At 42.3% G+C, this 23,875-nt stretch overlaps 1 protein-coding gene and 1 non-coding gene across 21 annotated transcripts in view; both read left to right on the forward strand.

Moving 5' to 3' along the window:
- The first annotated feature begins 15 nt into the window (after positions 1-15).
- The window catches only part of EP400 (E1A binding protein p400), a 51,564-nt gene continuing 27,704 nt past the window's right edge, over positions 16-23,875 (forward strand). For 6 of the 20 annotated variants that reach the window (XM_068208729.1, XM_068208743.1, XM_068208727.1 and 3 more), the window contains exons 1-19: positions 687-2,050; positions 2,520-2,629; positions 6,761-8,113; positions 10,202-10,312; positions 13,921-14,011; positions 14,420-14,527; positions 15,233-15,612; positions 15,831-16,136; positions 16,274-16,459; positions 17,807-17,947; positions 18,059-18,137; positions 18,411-18,457; positions 19,472-19,529; positions 20,192-20,281; positions 21,465-21,572; positions 22,162-22,355; positions 22,543-22,720; positions 23,182-23,318; positions 23,471-23,640. In XM_068208729.1, coding sequence (XP_068064830.1) covers positions 6,791-8,113; positions 10,202-10,312; positions 13,921-14,011; positions 14,420-14,527; positions 15,233-15,612; positions 15,831-16,136; positions 16,274-16,459; positions 17,807-17,947; positions 18,059-18,137; positions 18,411-18,457; positions 19,472-19,529; positions 20,192-20,281; positions 21,465-21,572; positions 22,162-22,355; positions 22,543-22,720; positions 23,182-23,318; positions 23,471-23,640 — 3,707 coding nt within the window. In that variant the 5' untranslated portion in view covers positions 687-2,050; positions 2,520-2,629; positions 6,761-6,790. Of the gene's footprint in view, positions 612-685; positions 2,051-2,519; positions 2,630-4,445; positions 4,576-6,760; positions 8,114-10,201; positions 10,313-13,920; positions 14,012-14,419; positions 14,528-15,232; positions 15,613-15,830; positions 16,137-16,273; positions 16,460-17,806; positions 17,948-18,058; positions 18,138-18,410; positions 18,458-19,471; positions 19,530-20,191; positions 20,282-21,464; positions 21,573-22,161; positions 22,356-22,542; positions 22,721-23,181; positions 23,319-23,470; positions 23,641-23,875 lie in introns of those variants that run through there. The other 14 variants (XM_068208732.1, XM_068208734.1, XM_068208728.1 and 11 more) reach the window with 10 other exon arrangements.
- On the forward strand, positions 1,235-1,373 carry LOC137485036 (small nucleolar RNA SNORA49). Its single transcript, XR_011005162.1, has one exon. It is a non-coding gene; the product is annotated as a small nucleolar RNA SNORA49 (small nucleolar RNA).

Genomic DNA, 23,875 nt, shown 5'->3' on the forward strand with positions numbered 1-23,875 from the left:
CTAAAATAGGGTATTTATGTGAACAAATGTAAAATGCTAAATGATAAATAGGATACCTTGTTTTATCCTTTTTGCAGGCTACATTCCTCTATGCTGAACCTATTTGCAACTCAGATGTATAATTTTGGATCATTCTAGGATCTGAAACTCTCTCAATAGTTCCATGGCAACTGTTACTAGTTATATAACAATTCTACTTTATTTTGACATAGCTTGTATTTGTTGTGTTAATGCTGACAAAAAAAAAAGTAGGAGTTGTAGTAAGCTTCTCTTGATAACTTTATGGATAGTGGTAATTTCCTCTTCAGTTTTTTTTTTTCACTTACTTGATGTCGACTTAAAACTACATGTCCTGATTTATTTTCTATTACCTTTGGCCAGGTGCTTTGTGCTTCTTTGCAAATATTTTTTTTTGAATGGTTTATAGCCTGAGTGGTCAAAAATTAGTATAATAAAATTTTGATTTGTTTTATAGAGACCTGTGTGTGTTCCCACCTGTAGCAGTTGCTCCTCCATGTTTGTATGGGGCAAATCCTCCTTAGACATGGAGCCATGGAATGAACCTCCTGCAGTTCAGTCTCGAGGAACAGAGATGGTGCAGCATGGTTCAGGTGTTAAACACCCACCACAGGTTACACCTAATTGCCTCTAATTGTGAGTGTGACCTGCAGAACCCTCAGGTTCTCATTCATAACCAGGCAGCTGGGGAGCTCTGTCTGTCCTGCTTTGGCAGCTGAAAGCAGAAGGGACAGCAGGTGCTGATTTTGACACAGATGATTGCAATGCTCAGCATGCTGGAGCTTTTCCTGAATTTCCATTTCCTCATGTGAGTGAGAGTTAGTGAGAGTGGTGCTCACAGCTGGCATTATCTGGTAAGAGGATCTCTTCCTCAAGCTCATAGTGAGTAGATGCTTATGATGGGAGGGAAAATGCTAAAGGGAAGTCTAAGACATTTGCATAATTTCCTTACTTATTGAAGCAAATTATGTATGTAGCTGTAGCTCAAATATGTAATTATATACGAAATATGTCAGTCATATTACTATTTGATGAGGCATCTAGGGTGTTTCCAAGGAGTATGCCACTAGTTATCCTATGTTTATGAGCAATCTGTGCTTCAAATGCAGATTTTTTTTTTCACAATAGCCATTTGATTATTTTGCCTTTGCTTTCATTATTTGTAGCTGTTTACATTGTTAGTACTTTAAGTGTAGTTGGTGTTTTTATGTTGGCAGTTCCTCAGCCTTACTCCAGGGGCTTTTATTTTTCATAGAGTGCCCTGGCATTGCCTGAGGATAAATTGAAAATATGCTCCTTTCCCTCCCCAGTAAGATTCTCTATATCCTCTGGGGCCTACAATTTGAGCAAACATTAACAATATATTGAAGTTTTAATTTTTTTTATTCCAAATTGCATCATTATGCTTTCTGTTAGATGCAGTATAAAACATAAAAGAATACTTTGCCTTAAAGCAACACCAGGCAGCACAACAGAAGGGATTTGATTTAGTCAATAGACAAGAAAAATAATGGAGCATGTACAAGAATAACAACTCAGTCAGGTGTGCTTAGTCATAGGACATGATGTGATTACTTGTAATAGATCTTTAGATTTTATATGGCTGACTGCAACATAAATTAATAGCTTTAGTGGTAGACAGATTAATTATGAACTGTGTAGATCTGTAATGTGGGCAGTCAGATAACTTGAAATGTTTGCACACTTAATGTAGGTTGGGGAAGTAATAAGAAAGCAATTTTTCCAATCTTCTCACTCTGTTAAAAAAGAAGTTTGTTTAGAGATTTATCCTATATTAATGTGAATTTGTAATTAAGTTGTTTGTTTCCCCATTTCAGGAATTCATAAAAAGCTTCAATCCAAACAGGTGATCTTTCTGTGCTATCCTGTCTTCCCACACTCCCTCTACAGGTGTCAGTCACACAGATGTGATTCCTGTTGTCTTCTCTGACACTGATTTAGATCTGCTGATGGACACAAAGATGGGGTGGCGTGACAAAAGTGCAAGAGGCAGAGATACCCACACATGCAGGTGAATTTCATGCTAAGAAATCAGTGGTTTAAAATCAAAAATAGAGAGAAGATGATCCAGGGAGAAACTAGGATTTTTTGGTTGAAGTCACCCTTCTAGTTTAAGTAACTTGGTCTTTCAAGATGCCTTCAAAGATTATATCATAACCCTTCCCTTCAAATTAGGGGAAAAATGAAAATCATATCCTTCCCACACTGCTGCTTCTGCTCCTGTCTTTCCCTCCCACTGTCATCTAACAAACCATCTGGACTTCTGTGTTGGGACAGCCAAAATAAATGTGGGTGTTTTCAGCCCTTGATAAACAAGAAATGTCATTCTCCATCATCGTTGGATTTCAGATCCACCAGTGATGAGATGCTGTGCGTGGAGGTCTAAGAAGTATTTGAAAACTTCTCTCAAGTGACTGTTTCTTGTCTTGGAAGGGTGTGCTGAGACCACAAGGAATGTAATGGGTTTCTTTGTTTTACAGGCTTTTAAGTGGTAATTCTATTGAAGAGAGGCTGTTGAAAAAGAGTATTAAACATGATTCAAGAACTGGCTGCTCAGGGAGGGGACTGTTCAACAGACTTTTTATCCCAGGTACTGTAACATTAAGAATGTGAGCAGTTATTTAATGAGACATAAAAAATAAGTGTTTTACTAGATCTGAGATGGAATTTTGAAAAGGTAATGGTTTATTTACTTTTAGGCTTGTTTGGGAACCGGTGATATGTGTTCACAGCTAAATTCAGTAGAAATCCTGAACTGTCAGCTCATACAGAAAATCAGAAGGTAACAATACCTAATAAATATTGATAACATTGATATTGATAAACTCTAATAAAGATCTGCGTGTTCCAATGATAATGTTACCCTTTTATTGACATTGCAAAATCTGCAGCAAAAGGTGTCAAATACATCTGTAATCTGACTTTTCTCAACTTGATTTTGGGATGTCTAAAAAATTTTTTCATTTTTTTCCTAAAGGTCTTGGATCATATCAGTGAGGTGTTTAACTCTTGTAACAATGTTTGTCACTCCCCAAAGCAACGCCAAAAGGGTTACATATAAACCATTGCAGGTCCAGAGGGAAAGGAGAGTAAGTTGAAACTTGCTTTGCATTGTGAGGACTTGGGGACTTCTGGGGTCCTTTTTGTTTTGTTTTTTTTTTTTTCCTTTTAATTCCTTATTGCTGTTAGAGTACTACATGAGTGTTTACTAAGCAGAAACAGAACTGAATTTTAGAATTCTGAATAGCTTGGTATACAAACAAATGTTAGTAAATAACTTCTAACAGTATGAATAATATAGGTTATATTTATTACATTTCCATACACTTAGGAGTATGAAATTTCCCTGATGTTATGACAATATGACCTTGGATGTATCATTTTGCTCTACCAGTATGTTAAAAATAAGGGAGGGGAGATGTTTATTTTAATTTTTAAGTGGTAAGATATGAATTGTCTTCACTCAAGACTATTGATAACTATTAATTTTGAGACAGGGGACTTTTGATTACGTATTTTTGGTACCTAAGCCTTCACTTTGTATTTATTCCAGAATGTAGGTGGTCATCCTCTTTGTGTTAGACAAGCCTTGCTAAAACACAGAATTCTGAGTGTATTCAAATCTATATAAATCACTTTGAGTCGATGACAATGACTACTAGAAAAAGAAGTTCCTCAAATAGATTTCTGTAAGTTTACTCCCACTGTCAAAACTTTTTCTCAGATTTAACAGTAAATCTGTTTGATTTGTGGTTTGATTGGTGAATTTGTCTTCTCTTAAGCACAAATGTATTTCACGGGGACCATTTTCTTATCAAAGGCTCTGTGATGACCTTCAGCCTTAAGGTAAAGTGTCCAAGAATCAAATCTGTGCTCGTGCTGATGCAAAGAAAAGCCTGAAGTGCTTCAGTACGGCTCCATCGGATGTACCAGAAGTCCTTCGTCCTGCCCCGGCGGCCCCTCCTGAGCAGCAGTGTGTGCCCGTTGTCTCTCGTCCTGTAACGCGGCACCACCGAGCAGAGCCGGCCGCGCTGCGAGCGCCCTGCGCACCCTGACAGACGGGGCTGGGGTCCCCTCTCAGCCCTCCGCTCGAGGCCGAACTCCCTCAGCCTTCTCCCGCAGGAGGCTCCAGCCCCTCCATCACCTTTGTTTGCCCCGGCTGGCCCCGCTCCAGGCGCTCCCAGTCTCCACTGCCCTGCGGAGTGCAAGTGCGGACTTTCACACCGTCTATTGAAGAGAGGCGGCAGCCCTGCTCCGTGCGCGGACACCAACTACCCTTTGCTCGGTCCTTACCCTCCCCCGCCTCTGCCACAATAAATATCATTTTTCTGCGCTGTCGCCGAGCGCGTCTCTATCGCGACAGGACCCGCGGGCCGCCTCCGCGGCGCGCGCAGGCGCGGCGCCGGCGCAGGCGCGGCGCGGCCCGCGGGTGCCGGCGCAGGCGCGGCGGGACGCGGTTTGTCTCCTGCCGGCGCCGGTAGCGGCGCCCCCGCCCGCGCTTCCTGCCCGCAGCGAATGGAACCCGCGGCGGCCGCGGTAAGTGCGGCCCGCGGGGCCCGCCCGGGCCCGGCTGCGCGCCCCGCTCCGCCCCGAACGGCCCCCGGCAGCCCCGCCGCCGCACCGGGGGCGGCCGCGGAGGGACGGGCCCGCCCGGCGCGGGGCGGGGGGACGCGGGCCGGGCCGGGCCCGGGGAGCGCGGCCGCGGCGGGGGGAGCCCCGGGCGGGGGGAGTCCCTGCGGAGCGGCGGCGGGGCCGGGCTGCGGCCCCGGCCGGGCGGCCCCGCCGCGCTGCTCGCACACAAAAGGCGATCCCTGCTTCGGGACCTCCCTTATCGGCCTGTAGTTAATTGTTTTCACTGGGGCCATAAGTGTTAGTGAGCTGCGGGTAATTAAAATAATAAGACCTTGTTGCTGGTGGTATCATTTGAACATTAATTATTTGGTATCGGCGCTGTGAAGTAACCACAATACCTCGAAGAATTTCAGTACTGTTAAATCTTTTGGAAAAGGGGCCTGTAAGGAGTGCAGTTTTTTCCCCTTCCCGCTCTACTTAGGGAGCTCGCTCAGGTCTGAGCTCCGGGGAGTGGGAGAGCCGAGACCGGCCGGGATGAGCCCCGGTGCGGAGAGCCGAGACCCGCCGGGGTGAGCCCGGTGCGGAGAGCCGAGACCCGCCGGGATGAGCCCCGGTGCGGAGAGCCGAGACCCGCCGGGGTGAGCCCGGTGCGGAGAGCCGAGACCCGCCGGGATGAGCCCCGGTGCGGAGAGCCGAGACCCGCCGGGGTGAGCCCCGGTGCGGAGAGCCGAGACCCGCCGGGGTGAGCCCCGGTGCGGAGAGCCGAGACCCGCCGGGATGAGCCCGGTGCGGAGAGCCGAGACCCGCCGGGATGAGCCCCGGTGCGGAGAGCCGAGACCCGCCGGGGTGAGCCCCGGTGCGGAGAGCCGAGACCCGCCGGGATGAGCCCGGTGCGGAGAGCCGAGACCCGCCGGGATGAGCCCGGTGCGGAGAGCCGAGACCCGCCGGGATGAGCCGCTGTGCCGGCTGCCCTCCCCGGTGCCCCCGGCACGGGAGGTCCCGGGCTCTCGGCCCCCCATCGCTGCTGGCACGTGTGTTACAGCGCTGCTTTGCTCCACCTTCCCGCACAGCCGCGTCTTTCCCGGGGCAAGGAAGGGACGCTCCATCCCCAGGGCTTGGGCAGATGGCTGCAGACAGCGGAGGGCTGTGATGTGCTCCCTGCCTGGGCAGCGGAGGAACGGGAGAGCCGGCAGCGCCCGCTGCATCCCACCGCTTCCCAGCAGTGCTGCCGTGCCGGTGTGCTGCTGCCTGTTGCCGCCTGCGACCAGCTCGGAGTTAGGAACACAAAGGAGTGGCAGCAAGTTTGTGTATGTTTGGCCTGAAATGCTAAAAGTGAAAGTGTTGCTTTCAAAAGAAGGGAGAGATTTTGAAAGGAAAAAAAAAAAACAACATCAGGTTTCATTTTCTTTTGCTGCTATTTCTGCGTGAGTCCCAGCCCTGAATCTACCTGTCAGTACATGTCATTGGAATTTTTGTTTGTCTGTGATTGAAATACAAAACCAGAAAGTTTTGGGATTTCTGGGTAGCTTGACTCAATAAACAGCATTTTAAATGAAATGCAGATTTGGTTAATTTTTGTCTATGTGTTCTGAAGGACAAGAAGGCAAAGTTAAGCACCAAGTAGAATAGTTTTTCATACATTTAGATGACTTGGCCTTCAGTACCTAGAACAATAAAGTTGAATAGCCTGTCTATTTTCTTATTTTTAGTTGCTGTTGAAACAATGAACTATATGTTTTAGCAATTATGATAACTTTGCATTAAGAGTTAAAAGCACTGAAACATTGATAATAATGAATACAAAAAAAAGAGTAGATGCCCTTGACGCTGGAGACCGTCATTTCTTAAAGTTCCACAGCAAGGGAAAAAGTCCTGTTCATTCTTTTTTTTATTATTTGAAGTCATTCTACCTAGCTAAGGGGAACACAAGACTATTCAATAGCAGTATTAGCTAGAGAAATTTATGAGGGATTTAAGTGAGATTTTGTTGTGCTTAGGGTTTTGCATAATTTGAAGCATTTTAAGTAACTGCAAAACTAGGATAACAGAGTTCTTACTATAAGGTAATCTGTCTAGTTGTAACTAAATAGTTTCAGTTGCAGAAGAGTTTTTATATTCCCTAAACGTCTGTTTTTGTGTATTTCTTTAGACTGTACTGTAAAACGTTAGATCAGTGAGAATGCACCATGGCAATGGTCCTCAGAATGCCCAGCGCCAGCTGCAGAGATCCAGGTCCTTCACAGGCAGCGAGGGAGAAGAACAACAGGCAAATTTACCCCAGTCCCCCGCAGCCTCTTTCGCGCCTTCTGCAAGTCCCTCAGCGCCGCAGTCGCCCAGTTACCAAATCCAGCAGTTCATCATGAGCCGGAGCCCGGTGGCGGGGCAGAACGTGAACATCACCCTGCAGAACGTGGGCCCGGTGGCCTCGGGCAACCAGCAGATCACGCTCACCCCGCTGCCGCTCCCAAACCCGACGTCCCCCAGCTTTCAGTTCAGCCCCCAGCAGAGGCGCTTTGAGCATGGATCCCCCTCGTACATCCAGGTCACCTCTCCGCTGCCCCAGCAAGTGCAGTCCCAGAGCCCCACCCAGCCCAACCCGGTGCCGGTGCAGGCGCTGCCCAACGTCCGGGCGGGCACCCCCGGGCCTGGCCTGGGCATGTGCAGCCAGAGCCCCACCAGAGGGTTCGTGGATGCCAGCGTGCTCGTGAGACAGATCAGCCTGAGTCCTTCCAACGGCGGGCACTTCGTGTACCAAGAAGGACCGGGGATTGCACAGATTGCTCAAGGAGCTGCTGCACAAGTGCAGCTTCCATCGTCTGGGCCGCCTGCCACGGTGAGGGAGCGCAGGCTTTCGCAGCCTCACTCGCAGTCTGGGGGCACCATCCACCACCTCGGCCCTCAGAGCCCCGTGGCCAGCGGGGCAAATATGCAATCCTTGACTAGCCCGGGCCACATCACAACGACCAGCTTGCCACCGCAAATCAGCAATATTATCCAGGGGCAGCTTATGCAGCAGCAGCAGCAAGTGCTTCAAGGGCAGCCGCTGAGTAGACCCATTGGATTTGACAGGACTTCTGGTGGATTGATAGCAGGGGTTGGAGGACCGAGTGCGTTTGGAATTACATCACCTCCTCCTCCCACAAGTCCTTCACGGGCCACTGTGCCACAGGGGCTGTCGAGTCTTCCTCTCACTCCTACAGCTAACACAGCAGTGAAAAAACAGCCCAAAAAGTTGGAGGAGATTCCTCCTGCCAACCAAGAAACTGCTCAAATGAGAAAACTATGTTTGGATCATCACCACAAGCAGATGGAAATTCTTAAGGAAACTTTTAAGGAATGTTTGATTGAACTGTTTTTCCTGCAACATCTTCAAGGGAATATGATGGACTTTTTAGCTTTTAAGAAGAAACATTGTGTTCCTTTGCAAGCATACCTGAGGCAAAATGACTTGGATCTGGAGGAGGAAGAAGAGGAGGAACAATCTGAGGTCATCAATGATGAGGTAAGAAACTTTGTTGGAATAAAATCATAGATGAAGTTGTAGCACTGGGATTGTGAAGTGTTAAAGAATGGGACAGGATATGAAAAATCATTTTTGCTTGGTGAAGTATGGCAGTTTTTCATAAAATAGTTGGCCTGAAAGAATGCAGTTCTGCTGGGCAGTGTGATTGGATGGTTGGTTTGAGTGTGCTGTTAGATTTTTGGGTTTAAAATAAAAGCATAGATAGGGGGCTTTAACTGTCCTAGCTGCACACAAATAAAAATGGTAGAAGTGTGGAAATGGTTTTAAGCTCTCAGAATGGTTATGACTAGGAATTGTAGTTTGAATTTCACTTAACTAGACTTGGACAAACCAAAAAAGAATGAGCAAAAGCATTACAAGAGGTTAACCTGACTCATGTGACTGCTAATCATAGATGTCACTGAAGTTCAATGTTGCTGCAGCCAACAAAAAATGTGAATTCATCTAATTAGTGAGGGAGAACATGTGTAAGGGTCCACAGTCATGTATGACATTATTCAGGGTGTCCTGGAGCTCTGTGTGTGAGCTGCTGTTTAAATGATGAAAATCCAGCACTTACAGACTGGACATTGACAAGTTCACTTTGTTACTTATGCAAAGGTTTAAATTACTAACTTGAATTCACTGCTTATTGATGGCAAAGAACTTGAAAGAAGCTTGCCACAAACAGGTGCTGTGCAGCTTTTCCTGCATGTTTGTACCCATCTGTGGGTGCTGGAGCACTGGTCTGGTGCAGAGCCTGCCCACAAGCCAACATGGCAAGTGGTTGCAGCAGGGTAGATAGAACTAATGCCCCTGCACCACTTGGCACTCATGAATATCTTCTAAAATATATGAATTATGTAGCTGCCACTTTGTAGAAGAACCAATATTATGTAAAAAACCTCGTTTTGCTTTGAATGCCGTTTGGAAATGAGTGCCTTCACTGAAATTTGAGGACTCTTAGGCATGAATCATTAGCAATCATACCTTCGGTTGGAATTTGTGGGAAATTTTAACAGAATAATGGCTGAAGTTTAATTTTTTTAGTACTTTGTTGTATAAGCTTCTTAATTAGGAAAAATATATTTCTGCTTGTGACAGTTATTGACAATTTTGTAGGAATCTTTATATGGTAACGTAAAAGCTAGCCTGTTACTGTAATTTATTGACAATGGATATTCAGTATTTTTTTTTTTTCACCTGGTTTGTGTTTTGTCAAATTGTTTAGGTGTTCTTGTTGGGTTGCGTGTTTGTCAGCTGAAATAACCAGGTATTTTTAACTACCATCTGCACACTTTGAGGGATCTTTAGGGGGTGTAAATGGTACAGGTTCCTTGAAGTCAGTGGTGCTGCTACACTTTAAATGATTTGAGGCTCTACCCCCTGGTGTTTTGGGTTGAGAATTTGCTGTACTTCGCTGCCTTCTCATGGTGGATCCTCTTTTGTTTGTGGAAGCTTCTTGTCCCTGTAACTGCTGGAGAATTTTGCAAAGTGCAACAGCAAAAGTCTTTATGTGTTTTCAAGTGATGAATCCTTCTGAAAGATTAAGACATCTTTTGAGTATGTTCTTTCTTTGTATTTTGTTGTCGTCTTCTGTTTTATTTCCCCCTCCCCTCTTTATCACTTTCTGCTAAAGCAACACGCTTCATCCCTTGCCTGGAAGGTTGATTTCTTTGGGAATTCGAGGGGAGAGTGAATGGTGGCTGTGCTCATTGCTTAAATAAATGTTGAAGCTCTCTTACGTTCAAACTGTCTGTCATGCTAATTTGTTGTCCGTTAGCAGCAGCAATCATTCAATTTCAAACACACTTCTATGTTAACTGGATTTAAGAAAACATTTCCAGTGACGAGAAGTTGCAATAAACAGTCAAGGCTGTGCTCTGTTCTGCCATTAAAAGTAAGACAGAACTCTCAAAATGGGCTGTGCTTGAAACAAGCTGTACTGGTGGTGGTTTAGTTATTATCCCCTCTTCAGTGAGGTGCCATCAGTACCAAAGGAGTGTGTTGAACAGTTAAAAAAAAGAGAAACTTCTAAAAAGAAAATGATTCTCCCTTCTTTTTTTTTTCCCAAAATATTTCTCTCAGGTAAAGGTTGTGACAGGAAAGGATGGGCAGACTGGTACTCCTGTCGCTATAGCAACCCAGCTTCCTCCAAATGTTTCTGCTGCTTTTTCATCCCAGCAGCAACCATTTCAGGTACTTTTCAATGGTTCTAAAATGTAGTTTCATCCCAGATTTTTTTTCTTCATTCAGATTTGATATTTCTTAGATGAATTAGAATTTTCCCAAGAGCCCATCCCTTATCATCTAAACAAAACCAAAAAACTTCTGCAGTCTTCAAATGCATCAGTATAACTGAAGCCTTGAGGAAGTTAAAGCTTTGTCTCCAGGTTGCTGGCTTATTGCATTAACTTTCAGCTTGAATGTTTTCACTTTGGTTTGTTTGTCTTTTGTATCCCTAATGCATTTGGTTCATTTGTGCATTCTGCCTAGTGATGATATGGATTCTTTGTCTGTGGCATTGTAATTGTGGATTTCTTCTAAAATTCTTTTCTTTTTTTTCTTCCCCTTGTGTATTAAAGGTTTTGAGTGTGGCTACAGAAGGTTTTGGATTTGCCTTCCCTGAAATGTGTTAAACAACAGTACTAATCCTCTGACACAATTTGTTTTAAATAATTAACTGCTTTCTATTAGCTCTGCCATAAATGTTGGGAAGAAGAAACAGAAGTGCTTATTTTTATTTTAAAAGTCCTTTTTAACAGTTTTTTTCTTTTTTCATGAGGAATGCTGGAGAAAGCCAAGAAATAAATGTGATAATCAGTTAAAATGCTTGTGGATCAGTGATGATACAGCTTTTCAGTTCGGTGTGGTTTTATGCAGCTACCTTCAACTCTGTTACCCAGACATCACTGCATGCATACCCTGAGAAGTAATATACCCTAATTCCATCTGCAACTAAAATATTTACCTTTTAGCTCAATGATATTCTTAGCAGGTGTTGCAGGGTGAATTACTCTGCTGTACCACAGCAGCTGTACAGGCTGTGCTGCCTTTATCTAGGCTTTGGAAATGGAAAGTGAAATGAAATACAAGATGTGTTGTGTTGCTGTGTGTAACAAATAGGATGTTCCCTGTGATATTGTATAAAGGAGTTGTGCAGCAAAGGGGATTGCACTGAGAGCTCTTCCTTAGGGCCAGTACTGACATGCCTTGGAAGTCTCCTTAGGTAGTCAGGCTTCATTTAAGCTGTTTAAAATAGCTAATATTATATCAGGTTATTTATTGTAATGATTAGAGTTACCACCAAGCTGTAGCTGCAGCAGTGGTGACACTTTTGAAGGTATTGTACCATATCAGACAAGTTTTAGGGAAACTGGTTCATGCTAAAAATGCACAAAAGTCTCTGTGTGGTACTGACCTTTTAGCACAAACTGCTGACAGAAAGTGGCATTTCTTTCCATCAGTCTTGCTCTTTGCAACTTTTTATGGAGAAATAATGTGTCCCAATCAGCATCACCATTCAAATCCCAGTGCAGAAGTGCAGTGCTCAGAGTGATTATTGTGTGCATGCTGCATAATAATGACCTCAGGACAACTACATTATTTTAATTAAAGTTAGGACAGTTTTAGTTTAATATTGGTATGTGACTGCAATTTATAAAGATGTAACACATCTGCTCTCTGAAGAGTCTGGCCTAAATTACATGGTGATAATGCAGACAGCTGGGAGGCATATTCTTAAGAAAATGTCAGTCAAAAATCCTAAAGTAGAGATACAGCCTGAAACTGTGGGTATGCAGTCATCCAGAGGGAGAGAGCAGGTGAAATAAATGGCATTTAATGTGGAGTTCAAAGAATATAGTTTCTTAAACTGATGTCCCAGCAGCCTCTGATGCAAATGGGACATAAACTGAATTTCTTAGTCATTTTAGTAGCATTTACGTAATCAAGTCGTGTTGCTTATTTTGAAAATTCTGTGAATGCCCAGGTCTGTGATGCTCTGCCAGACACTGGCTGTTGGGCCTGAAATATGCTGCATATCTATTTTGTGACAAGACAAATATTTGAAAACTTAATCCCTACTGAGTGTGAAATGGCAGTGAACTGTAAATATGAGTCAGAGATACTTAAAACCAGAATTTACATCTTAAGGCTGTAGCTGTATCACTGGAGTGGCTGCAAATACCCTCAGAGCAGCAAAGAGATTAAGTGTTATTAATTCATAGCTATTGATTGAGTCTGAGGGGCATGAGATACATTCAGCTCAAAGAGGAGCATTTGAAACCCAGTCACTGTAGGTGATGTTGGCTGTGATTATTAATACCATGCAGTGAAGCACCGAAGATGCAGGATGTCACTGCTGTGATTTATTTCAGCATAGACTGGTGTTTACCTCTGTGGATTTAATTTACATTGGTAAAATTTTGTTTAAAATCAGAGGAGAAAATACCTGTGAATAAAGTAAAAAAATTTAATGGGAAGTTACTGCCTTTTGTGTTGTCATCAAAAAATTTCTTATATGCAAACCCTTAGTATACCTCAACATGTTTAAAGCTTTCACCAGTAGAAAAGTACACTTGGAGTACTAGAGTGCTAAATTAATTCATTTCCCAGGGTGCAGAGACTGCCATACATCAAGTCTGTGTTTGTATTTTCTGATGGAATCTCTTAAGACCTTTTTGGGGATATTTTTATTTTTCTCATTTTAAGTTTCATAGTAGAATATATGGTACAGCATGGCCAAATATTGAGAAGTTAAAAATGACTTGGAAACTCACTGAAAGGAATTGGACTTGCACAGACACTGATGGACATTAATAAGTACTTGAGAGTATGCTGAGGGCCCAAAGAGCATGAAAATTGTCATATACCCAAATTTGTTCGCTTCAATAATCCTGTACATGAGCCTGTCACCTGTGCTTGATGCTGAAGGGATTCTCTGGGACAGGTTCTTGCCTTCATTGCTGATACTAAATGTAGTTATTTAAAAATAAAGCTTGAATGCTCTGTGTAATCTTACTGAAGCTACATTCCAGCTTGCTGAATCAGAGCCCAGTGATTCCTTTTGCATCTCAATATCAACAGTGCTCTTCCAGGCTTAATTCATAGTTTGTGTGCTGTTTATCTTCAGACAAAATGGGTAGTAATTTCTGGTGAGCTCTGATGTCACCTTAGCCTTATGACAATATTGTTTCTCCTCACTGAATTTATTCATGAGACTCATTTTGCCAGCTGTGCAAACAGCTACAAGTCCAGCATCTGGAAAACTGGAACTGGAACTTGTGTACCTTGGCTGAGGTTCTTTATTCCATCTTCCTAGCTTTTTCCTGAAATATTTCAACAGTAACTCTCACAAAGCTCTATCCTGAGAGTGCTGGAGACTCAAATAAGCTTGAGCTGTTTTCAGGATGAGGATGAATTTGTGTTACTGATGTTTCACACAGATATAATACATTAATGAAAATTTCCATTAATTAAAAAAAAAAAGTAACAAAAAGTACTGGGCAAGTTTGTTTTTTACATATCCCATTTTCCTGAGTTTGGTATCACTTAACAAAATATAGGTGTGCATTATATATAAACAACTTAATCGCTGTAAAATTTAAACTCAACAAAGAGTATTTGTGCATTGTGGACAACTAAAAGTTCATAGCAGATACCGAATGAATCTTGTTCCCTTTGTTGTACAGCTGTTCTGAAGGACTTTTTCTGTGCTGGCCTCCTTAGATCTGCTTGTAAATTCTCTCCTGGTGTCAGACCATCTGCAGATTGAACTTCTGTGATTTGTTTTCTTTTCCCTGTAGCAAACGCATACAGGAACTCCAGCGACGGGGACTGTGAGCACCATAGAGATTGAAGCTTTTAAGAGACAGCAGCAGGCCCTTGCACCAGCAGGTATGGTCCACAGGCACCATTCCACTTCCATCCTCTTTTTTTTCCAAGCAGTGATTGGAGCCCACTGTTCAAAAATACATTTTTGCCTCACCTTGGGGATCACCAGATCCTTAGGACTATCTACTGTGACTGGTGCTGTGGGAAGAATGCACTCCACTCCCAGTAGATAGGCCTGGATTTGGCAGGCATGGAGACATGGTTAGGTTGATTGTTCTGGCTGAGAAGATTGGAGATGGCCAACTTGAAGTCAGAGGGACTCTGCCCCTGGAGCATGTTCTTCATAAATGCTACACATGTACAGTAGTCGTAGCTTTCGGAGCTGATGGTGGAATCATGTGTAGTAGTTTGCTTTGTAAAATTGAACCCATTCCATTATACCATGCCATAAATGGAATTTGAATATCACAGATTCGTCTAAGAGACCACGAATTGAAGTGGGCCGTCATGGGATGGTTTTTCAGCACCCGGGTGTGGCTTCAGGAGTTCCTCTTCAACAGCTAATGCCAACTGCACAAGGTACTGTGTCACCACATGCCAGTTGCACATTAATTTCACAAGGAGATGTTGGTGATGGAACTAGAAACTTGGGCTTCTGGCCTGCCAAGATCCTAGTCCCACCACACACTTCTCCCTGTAAATTAATACTTGGTATGCAATGCCTGGTTTGTTTAAGGAGCTGAGTGACGGGCTCCAAAGGTGCATGTGGGCATGGAAATACGTCACAGGTGCTGATGCAAAATGGCCAATCTGAGAATTCTGGAACTGAACCAATGATTTATGAAAAGGAAACCATCTAATTGGAACATCATGACAAATTTTTATTCATTAGTCATGCCAAGCTTTAGAATATGTGTTAGAGTGAATGTGTTCTTAGAAAGAACTAAGTAGTATTTAGACTTCATGCTGGTATTTTAGGTTACATTCCATTAGTTCACCAGTCTTTTTTTTTTTGAGTACACAAAATTTAGAAGACCTATAATGACATGCTCTTTTTTAGTTGCTGTGCTCCAAATTTTAGTTACAGTCCTGTGCATGAAGTACTTCGTTGTTTATTGTAATGGTGATTTATTTTGTGATTGTGATGTGGTATTTTCAAGTGATGGTGTCTTGTGGCAAAGTAAGTAACAAAACCTCTCTATTCACAGTCGATTTCCTCCTTAAATCAACGGAGAGCATCGGACGTTTTAATCTCACCTGCACGTGTCTCCTCTTGCCCTGCAGGTGGGATGCCTCCCACTCCGCAGACGGTGCAGCTGACGGGGCAGAAGCAGAGCCAGCAGCAGTACGACCCCTCCAAGGGCCCTCCGGTGCAGAACGCGGCCAGCCTGCACACGCCGCCGCCGCAGCTGCCGGCGCGCCTGCAGCCCTCCAACGTCCCCATGGCGTCGCTGCCCGCCGCCCTGCAGCTCCCGCAGCAGCAGCCTCAGCTCGTGGAGCCTCCAGCCCAGCCGCAGATCCAGGTGAAGATCCAGCCCCAAAGTGTGCCCCTGACGGCCGCTCCGCTTCCAGCGCCGCTGCAGCAGCAGGTGCCACCAGCGATCCACGTGCAAGGACAGGCGCCCAGCCAAGTGTCGCAGCCGCAAGCTACCATACAGCAGCAGGTACGGGAGCGTTATGGGGTGGACGTGGGTTTGTTCTGTGGCCAGAAAAACCTAAGAATGCTGTCTTCCTCTCAATTCCACTGGACACTTAAATCCTCTCCTTATGAAAATGCAGGTGTACATTTGTTATTAAGTTAAAGTCTCCGTTATGTTCTGCTGTAGTGTAGACTAAGTGTTGAATCCTCAACTCATCAGTAACCAGTGTGTTTCTTGGGCAGACTGTGACTCTGACACGACCATCTGTAGATCCTGCTCAGAGTTCTCAGCGTCTTGCAGCAAATCCACTGCCACCTACCTCATCCATCGCTCCAGCAGCGATCCCAGGCACAACACCACCTTCTCCATACCCAGTGCAAACAAACAGGACCTCTCCAGCCACCAACAAGTCCCTGTCTCCTATTGCATCCAAGCCTCCTGGCTTAGCAGTAGCAGCAGCAGCACCTAAAACACAAAGTCCAGCTCAGAATGCAGCAGTGTTGCCACAGGAAAACTCTCAAGATAAGCTGGCTGAGCAAGTCAAGCTGGTAAGATATTTTATGTATGATGCTTTTACACCTTTTCTTTTCCTGTCAATTAATTTATAAAGTGAGAGCAATTACTATTTTTCTCTGATTCCGTGACTTCAGGTGCATTCACTGTAAGTCTCTGTACTTCTTTTTAGGAAAATCAAATCCACCAGCGGATAGCAGAACTGAGAAAGGAAGGTTTATGGTCCCCCAGGCGACTGCCTAAACTCCAAGAGGCTCCAAGACCAAAATCCCACTGGGATTATTTGCTGGAAGAAATGCAGTGGATGGCAACTGATTTTGCCCAGGAGAGAAAGTGGAAAATGGCAACTGCTAAAAAGGTACTTGAAAACCATTTTATAACTCAGAGCAATAAATGTTGATATCACTCAGTTTGGTAACAAAGCTATTGAGATATCTTTTGCTGCAGATAGAAATAAAGGAAAGATGAGGCACTAACTTTTACCTCAAATGAGAAGTTTTGTTGTCAGTTTTGGATATGGCACCTGAGACAGACTGGATAATTGTACAGATTGTGGATGCAGATAACAGTTTGTGGATTTTATTCCTCTGGAAATCAAATAGCTTTTTTAGGAACCCACTCAATATGTTGACTGGGTTATATTTAAATAAAAAATGGAGTTGTAATGCCTGTCTCACAAATGAGTTATTTCCAGCCAATAAAGAGTAAATACAGAATTTTGTACATAACTTCCCCTAGGTGTGCTTGTCTGTCTAGCTATTTTTTCTTAATCTCACAGAAAAATAAGAGTAAAGACAGTAGTGGAAACATGGTAGAGAGCTGTTTCCATAGGGGGAGAGAGCAGCACAGCAGGAATACATTAGTGGAATGAAAATTTGTATGGTGTGAGATGAAATATATAGAATCTGTTACTTTGCAGTGAGCAAGGGTTTTCTATGGATATCAGCAATTTTGCATTTTTTGGATACATTTATGACCAGTTTAGGGTAATGAACAGAGCAGCTGAAGGTCATTAGATTAAATTGCCATGTTGTTTTCTACTGTATATTCTGAAATGATGGAAACTCAGAAGCAAAGTATTGAAATAATTGTATTATTTTGTACAATAAATACCTGCATTTTGAATATAATTTAAATCCGGATTTCCATTTGTGGCCAACGGTAGGTTTTTAAGAATAGGAGAAACAGGAAGGGCAAATGTGAAATGATCCTTCCCTGGCACTTTGCTTCAAACTTCTGGAAGTCAATGTTTTAGGGATCTCCTGGGCTAAAGGTTGCAATCAAGTCAGTCTTAGCAGCCATTGACTGATCTTTCACTCATGTATGTACACTCTTTTTGAACTCATTTTAGCTTTGGTCTCTGACATTTTGTGGTGTGATTTCTGTGACTTCATATGTGCTGTCTGAAAGAAAGGTTATCTTTTGTGTGTTTGCTGCTAATTTCAGTGGATTTTTTTTCTAATTTTTGTTTTCAGAGAGTGAATTAAGAGTTTCCTACTTGATTGCTTAGTTATGGTTGTAATTTTTTTTCTTTGAGTTTCGTGTCTGTTGCTTTACCAGCATGTAAGAATTAGAAATATTGGAGGTAGGTGCTATGTGTGTAAAGCTATGGTCAACATCTGGCTGCTGATAACCACTATAATCTTAAGAAATGCAATGACATGTATTTTGAGGTAACCTAATTCAGTATTTCGTGGTTTTTTAGATGGTAAGAACTGTGGCTCGTTACCATGAAGAAAAGAAACTCAATGAAGAGCGAGCTAAAAGGGAGGAACAGAACAAACTGAGGAGGATTGCAGCATCCATTGCTAGAGAAATAGAGTATTTCTGGTCTAACATAGAGCAGGTAAAGTACTCACTAAGACTCATGCAATTTGTGGTGGTTTTTTTATCTTCAGGAGTTTATTTGTAAAATAAAATTGATTTTATTATTTATTAGACTTGCTTTGTATTTCAGGTTGTTGAAATTAAACTGCAAATTGAATTTCAAGAGAAAAGGAAAAAAGCTTTGAATCTAAAGAGATTTTCAAGGAAAGGTAATTGTTTTCCATTTCATGAGAAACGTAGTCTGAATTCTGATGATATTGTTTATTATCACTCAGTGCAGGTTAATCTCATTGGTGGTAAAATTGTGAGTTGCTAATAAAAGGTTGTGAATAGATCTGAGTAATGAGTTAGGGGTTTTTATGTTTTTGTGTTAGATTTTGTTAATACTTTGTGTGTTTTGCTTCGAATACATTAAAAGTTCAAGTGAGAAATGTAAAATTGCTAAGTGATGAATACATATCTCAAGTGTAATAATTTTTCAGGTAAGGATACAAAAGAAGACCTTTATTTGGAAAAAGAAAGTGAAATGGTAAGTCTTTGTTTTTTGAAACAGCCATCAAATTAGTTTAAATGTGACTACATATGTGAAAAAGTTTTGATAAAGTTGATTTTTTTTTAATATGTGATGATGATAAGATTTCACTGATAAATGAATAGTCACAAGCACAAGTATAATTTTTCTTTTCTGGTTAGGAAGGGAAGTGGATTGTGGTTGGTACATGTCTTTAGTGGCTGCAAATCATTCATTCTGAGATTGAAGACCAAAAATCTGTACAAATTAATTGCCAGATTTAGGCAGGAGTTTCATCTACAGTTGCCAGGGGTAGACTTTGTGGAGCATGAAATGTGTTTTCAGGTGTTCAGCAGAGATTTATCTGCTGAGAGATGAAGGTGTATGTTACAGAATGGACTGAACTGAATGAAACTTGGGTATCTTTTTCCCTGGATGAAATGTGTGCTAAGGACTCCTTGGCTGTGTCTGTGCAATTGGAAAAAAAATGGACAAGGGATCTGAGGCCCTGAGCCATCTGTTGTGGCACAGCTGATGCCCGTGTGCTGAAATACTTCCCTCCACCAAGCAGAATGCCTGCATCTGAATTTCGTGCTAGGAACAAGCCTTAGCATGTGTTATCAGCCAAACTGTGGCTCAGCACTGGCTGTGAGAGTTATTTGGCACAGGCTAAACAATTCTACAGAGTGCACTGGACAGCTGAGATTATTATAGGCCTGTGCCATATCCCTTTTTTGTTGACTAGTGAAAAAATTCAGTGCTTGAGCCAGCCTGGCTAAAAGTTTTGTACCACAGCTGGACCTGAATAATTTGACCCATGGGCAGTGGAAGTGGCTGGCTGCACAGTCCCATCAATTCAGAAGCAGAGTTTCTGTTTTGGCATGACCAGGGAAGTGCTAATTGGTGTTAAATGTCTATCAGCAAATGCTTTTGGGACTGCAAGGCTGTTTTATTGTCTTTAAAAAACAAACAAAGCCCCCTGCTTATCTTTTGTTTTCTCTGATTTTAAATATTACAATTGTTTAATGCTAGGGGGGTTCATCATCTGGAAGGAAAAGAAAGGCAAGCACATCTTTGACTGATGAGGAAGGTAAGTCACTTCCCAAAATTTGCATCCATAGCATAATACATAAGTTGTATATTAAACCTACAGGTTTACAGTCTGTTACTGTGTGGGTGCAGTGCTTTTCATGAACCAAATACCAACCTTCATGTATTTCTTAGAGACATTAGATAGTCAGTTAAATAGTAAATTATCCCTTAAAGAGCTCCAGTGAAAATTTGAAAAGAACATTTTCATTGAAATGATACTGCTATCATTATTGATGGATTTTAATTATTTCTCTCCTCATGACTTCATTCGTCAGGCTTTACTAATGGTCTTGTAGTTCTTTTAAGGATTTTAGACTGAAATACCCATCTGCTTTGGGTCCTTTCTTGTTGGTGACCACTCTGTCATGTTCCTGACAAAGGAACTCCCCTGTTCAAAGCTACAGAACAACCTGTGGTGAACATTGGCAATCAACACTTAACTGCCTTCTGTCCTGAGGCAGAAGTGCTCCTCTCCTGTTCATTTATCATTTAAATACTGCATATAGTTGCTCTCAGATTATCTTGTTTTCCATATTTAATTCTTTTTAAATCCTACAGACTTAGAATATTCTGTGCTCATTCACTTCAGAAGTATAGAATTACAAGCCTCCTGAATGATTGCATAATTTTAACCCAAGATTTGCATATGTTTTCTCGCAGTTGAAGATGAAGAAGAAACAATTGAAGAACAAGAAGCTAAAGAAGGAAACATAAACCATCAAACTGAATTGTCTAATCTAGCCAAAGAAGGTAGGCACGTGGCTTGGTTCTTCTCTAGGCTGGGTTCTGAAACAACAGCTGGAAACACACAACACTTGTTACATTTGTAAAGTGGATTAGAGGTGGGAGATTGAGTGCATTCAGATATTCAGTCCTGTGTAGCCTGTGTTTAGTTTTTTCTGTTTGGAAAGCTGCAGCAGTTTATGGGATGATGAGGGACATCTGTACTTTATAAAGCAGTCCTAGTTGTCACACAAGGTGGCTTGAGAAAAAGTGGTTCTCTAGTGAAGCACTGCATTAAAATCTTACACCAAGACTCTCAACCCAAGTTGTAGGAGGGCATGATAAACACTTCACACCAGGGTTGCATCAGATTGAACATGGGCATTTTATCAACTGTCTTGAGTATGCCAGAAGGGATTTGTGACTGACTTGGTAGGTCCAAAAGGGCACTTAAGTGCTGATCTTGAAGGGGGGGGTATAAATATTTGAAGATAAGGTGCTTTTAGGGACAGTGCTCTGGCTAGCAGCTCTCTCTCTGATTAGCAGTGTAATTGCTATGCTGAGCTTGATGTGTGCAAAGCACCCCACAGAGATGTGTCACTTACCCTGGTAAAAGCAGGTTTTTAGAGGCAATGCTGCCCATTAGGCTGAGTGTGCCTGGCGATGAACACGCGGTTTCCAGATCTCTTTGGCAGCTTAGTGGCTGCACTGAACTGGCCAGTTGGAGGGATTATAAGCCTTGGCCAGTCAGCCAAGTTCCTAATGAGAATGTTTCCTGATTGATTGGCAACTGCCAGCATGTACATTCCTACTTTTTAGCAGCTCAAACAAGGGATCCTGGAGTTACAGCTCAGTTTTGAAACTCAGATTTGAAACTTTTGAAGTCTTGCATTGTCTTCCAACCACTCAGCTGCATTTGATGCCCCTACCTTTCCAACTGGGGATTTACTGAGGGTTGTAGGGTGTGTTTGTAATACAGTAAAAAGCAGGGTATGGGAGCAAACTGCTTGGTGTAGTGCCAAGTGTTCTCTGTAATCAACGTTATTAAATAAATACTGCCATCATTCCCTTAATAATTACCTCTGAAGTTAACTTCTGATTAGAAAACTGGCTTTATGCAATTGTGAAGAATGTAATGAGATTATAATTAATAGTATCTATTGTTCCAAGTTTTGGTATTTTTAAACTTCCATCCTTTAATAACCTTCAGCTGAATTGCCTCTGGAAGATTTGGTAAAGATGTATGAAGGTGCCTTTGCAGAAAATTTTCACTGGCCCCAGCCAAAGCCTGACAGTGAAGAGGAGAGCAGTGAGGAAGGTAAATTACTCGATGTTTAGAAGGAGTTGTGCTGATTTACATGGTGAAATAAGTTACTTGGCTCTTCAGGACTCTCTGAAAAGACAATTTGTTCTGGGGGAAAACACATCTTGAGTGAATCACATTTAAAATTTCTCAGTTTGTGAAAAGAGCGCAGTGTTTGCCTGTCCTAAAGTGAAGATGTGTGAGATTTTCAAGAACAGTACTGAGCCATAGAAAAGCCTCTCTACACTGAATTAAACAGCACACTTCATAGGTAGCAATAATTACACCTCTGTTCTATGCTAACATGATGATAGAACTACATACTTGAAGATAGATTTTAAATAGAGTGAGAGGACCTCCCTAGAAGTTGTGGAAAGCTAATGGTCATGTTAGCCTAGCTAGTGGGAATGCCCAGAACATGTACATGGACCTGAGCTTAGGCTATTTGCATTTTACCTGAACTAGGTTGAAAATCATAGAAATGCTTTTAAAAGTTAGCTGCCTCATTTAGACCCATGTCTGAATCCTGGTTATCTCAGTTCCTTTGTGTTACTGCTACTGAAATTTATTTTAGATACCACTGCAATTTTTCTCTCGCTCCTAGAAATGGAAGACCACATGTCTGATAGGGAAAGTCCCCAGAAAGAAGTTGTCCTCATAGACTCCCTTCTCAGCATTGACCAGTACAAGGGCATGGACAGGTCGAGTCCTCCCAAGAAGCACGTGCGAGACATAGCAGAAGTGGCTGCTGCAGCAGAGATGTTGTTACCTAAAGGCAGCTCCAGGATTACAACAGCAGTAAGAATCTCCATTTTCTGCTACTCTGTGTGCTGATGTTTACATAAAGAATGACTTTTTTCTTCATTATTTTGTAGCTTTTAGCAAGAAATTTTTTTTTTTTCATGTTACCTGTAGAATGTTTATGCTTTATACCATGCTCTGTGAATTTAACTCAGGAAAGAATATAAAATTATTCACATTACAGGTAAAATACAACACTCCATCACTGTTATATGGGTCTCTCAGAGAATATCAGAAGATTGGGCTGGATTGGCTGGCAAAGCTGTACAGGAAGAATCTCAATGGCATCCTGGCCGATGAGGCAGGGCTTGGAAAAACAGTGCAAATTATTGCCTTTTTTGCCCATTTGGCTTGTAATGAAGGTAAGTTCATTTGGTCAACAGTTTTAGACAGGTTCTGGGCCAGCATTATCTTTGTGAATTGTAGCCTAGGGTCACTTTTTTTTTCCCCTACTTAACTATATCAGACTTTAGTTAATGATAGGAGTAAGATTATGTCAGAATAACTTTCTGATATTTTGTGACATAAGGTTACTGTCTAGTCAAGTATAGTGTCTGATCAACCTATTATCATCTAGAAATTCTTCTGAAAACTTCTAAATTCTTACCAAAAAGTACAGAAAAGCCTTACAGATTGTTTAATGACTAGGAGTAGATTAGTAAATGATTAAAATTAGTAGATTAAAATGCCTCTGTTGATATTGGATCTCACTTTAAATGATTGATTTAGTACAATGTACTTAAAAAATCAAGGGAGAATATAAGCCACATGCCTTGTAAGGAGTCTCTTTCCAGTGTTAACTGCTGTGTTTCCCCTTCCGTAGGGAACTGGGGCCCTCACCTCGTTGTTGTCCGGAGCTGTAACATACTGAAGTGGGAGCTGGAACTGAAACGCTGGTGCCCAGGGTTGAAAATACTTCTCTACTTTGGGAGTCAAAGAGAACTTAGGGCAAAAAGACAGGTGCTGTATTTTGCAACTCTTACACTGTTGCCTGAGACATTTAGCCTGTATATATCTGTCTTCTTTGTCTTTTTTTAATGAGGAAGTAGCTGGTTGTAAGATAATTGAGAGTTCTGCCTTTTCTGTCTCATCCTTTCTTTCCTTTTCCGTAGGAATGGACAGAACCCAACAGCTTCAATGTGTGCATCACTTCCTACAAGCAGCTGTTCAAAGGCCACACAGCATTCATGAAAATGCGATGGAAATACTTAATAGTAGATGAGATGCAGCAAATAAAGAATATGACTGAGAAACACTGGGAGGCACTTTTCAGTCTCCGCAGGTACAGAGCAGGGAATTGATTTCCTGCTGGCAGTGAGTTTTTCTCTTTTCATGTCACACAGTTCTCTTCTTAACAGGAAACTTGATTTAAAAAAACCCTCTTGACTTGGTCTGCCCAAATTCCTGAGCAATGTGTACCTATAGAAAAGTGCTTTTATTTGAAGCAATCAGGATTCAGAGAAATGCTTGAGATCTTTCTGTTTCTACTATCATATCACTGTAATTCTTCTTTGCTG

This window comes from Anomalospiza imberbis, chromosome 18 (genome assembly GCF_031753505.1).
Source record: "Anomalospiza imberbis isolate Cuckoo-Finch-1a 21T00152 chromosome 18, ASM3175350v1, whole genome shotgun sequence".
NCBI classification, from domain to species: Eukaryota; Metazoa; Chordata; class Aves; order Passeriformes; family Viduidae; genus Anomalospiza; species Anomalospiza imberbis.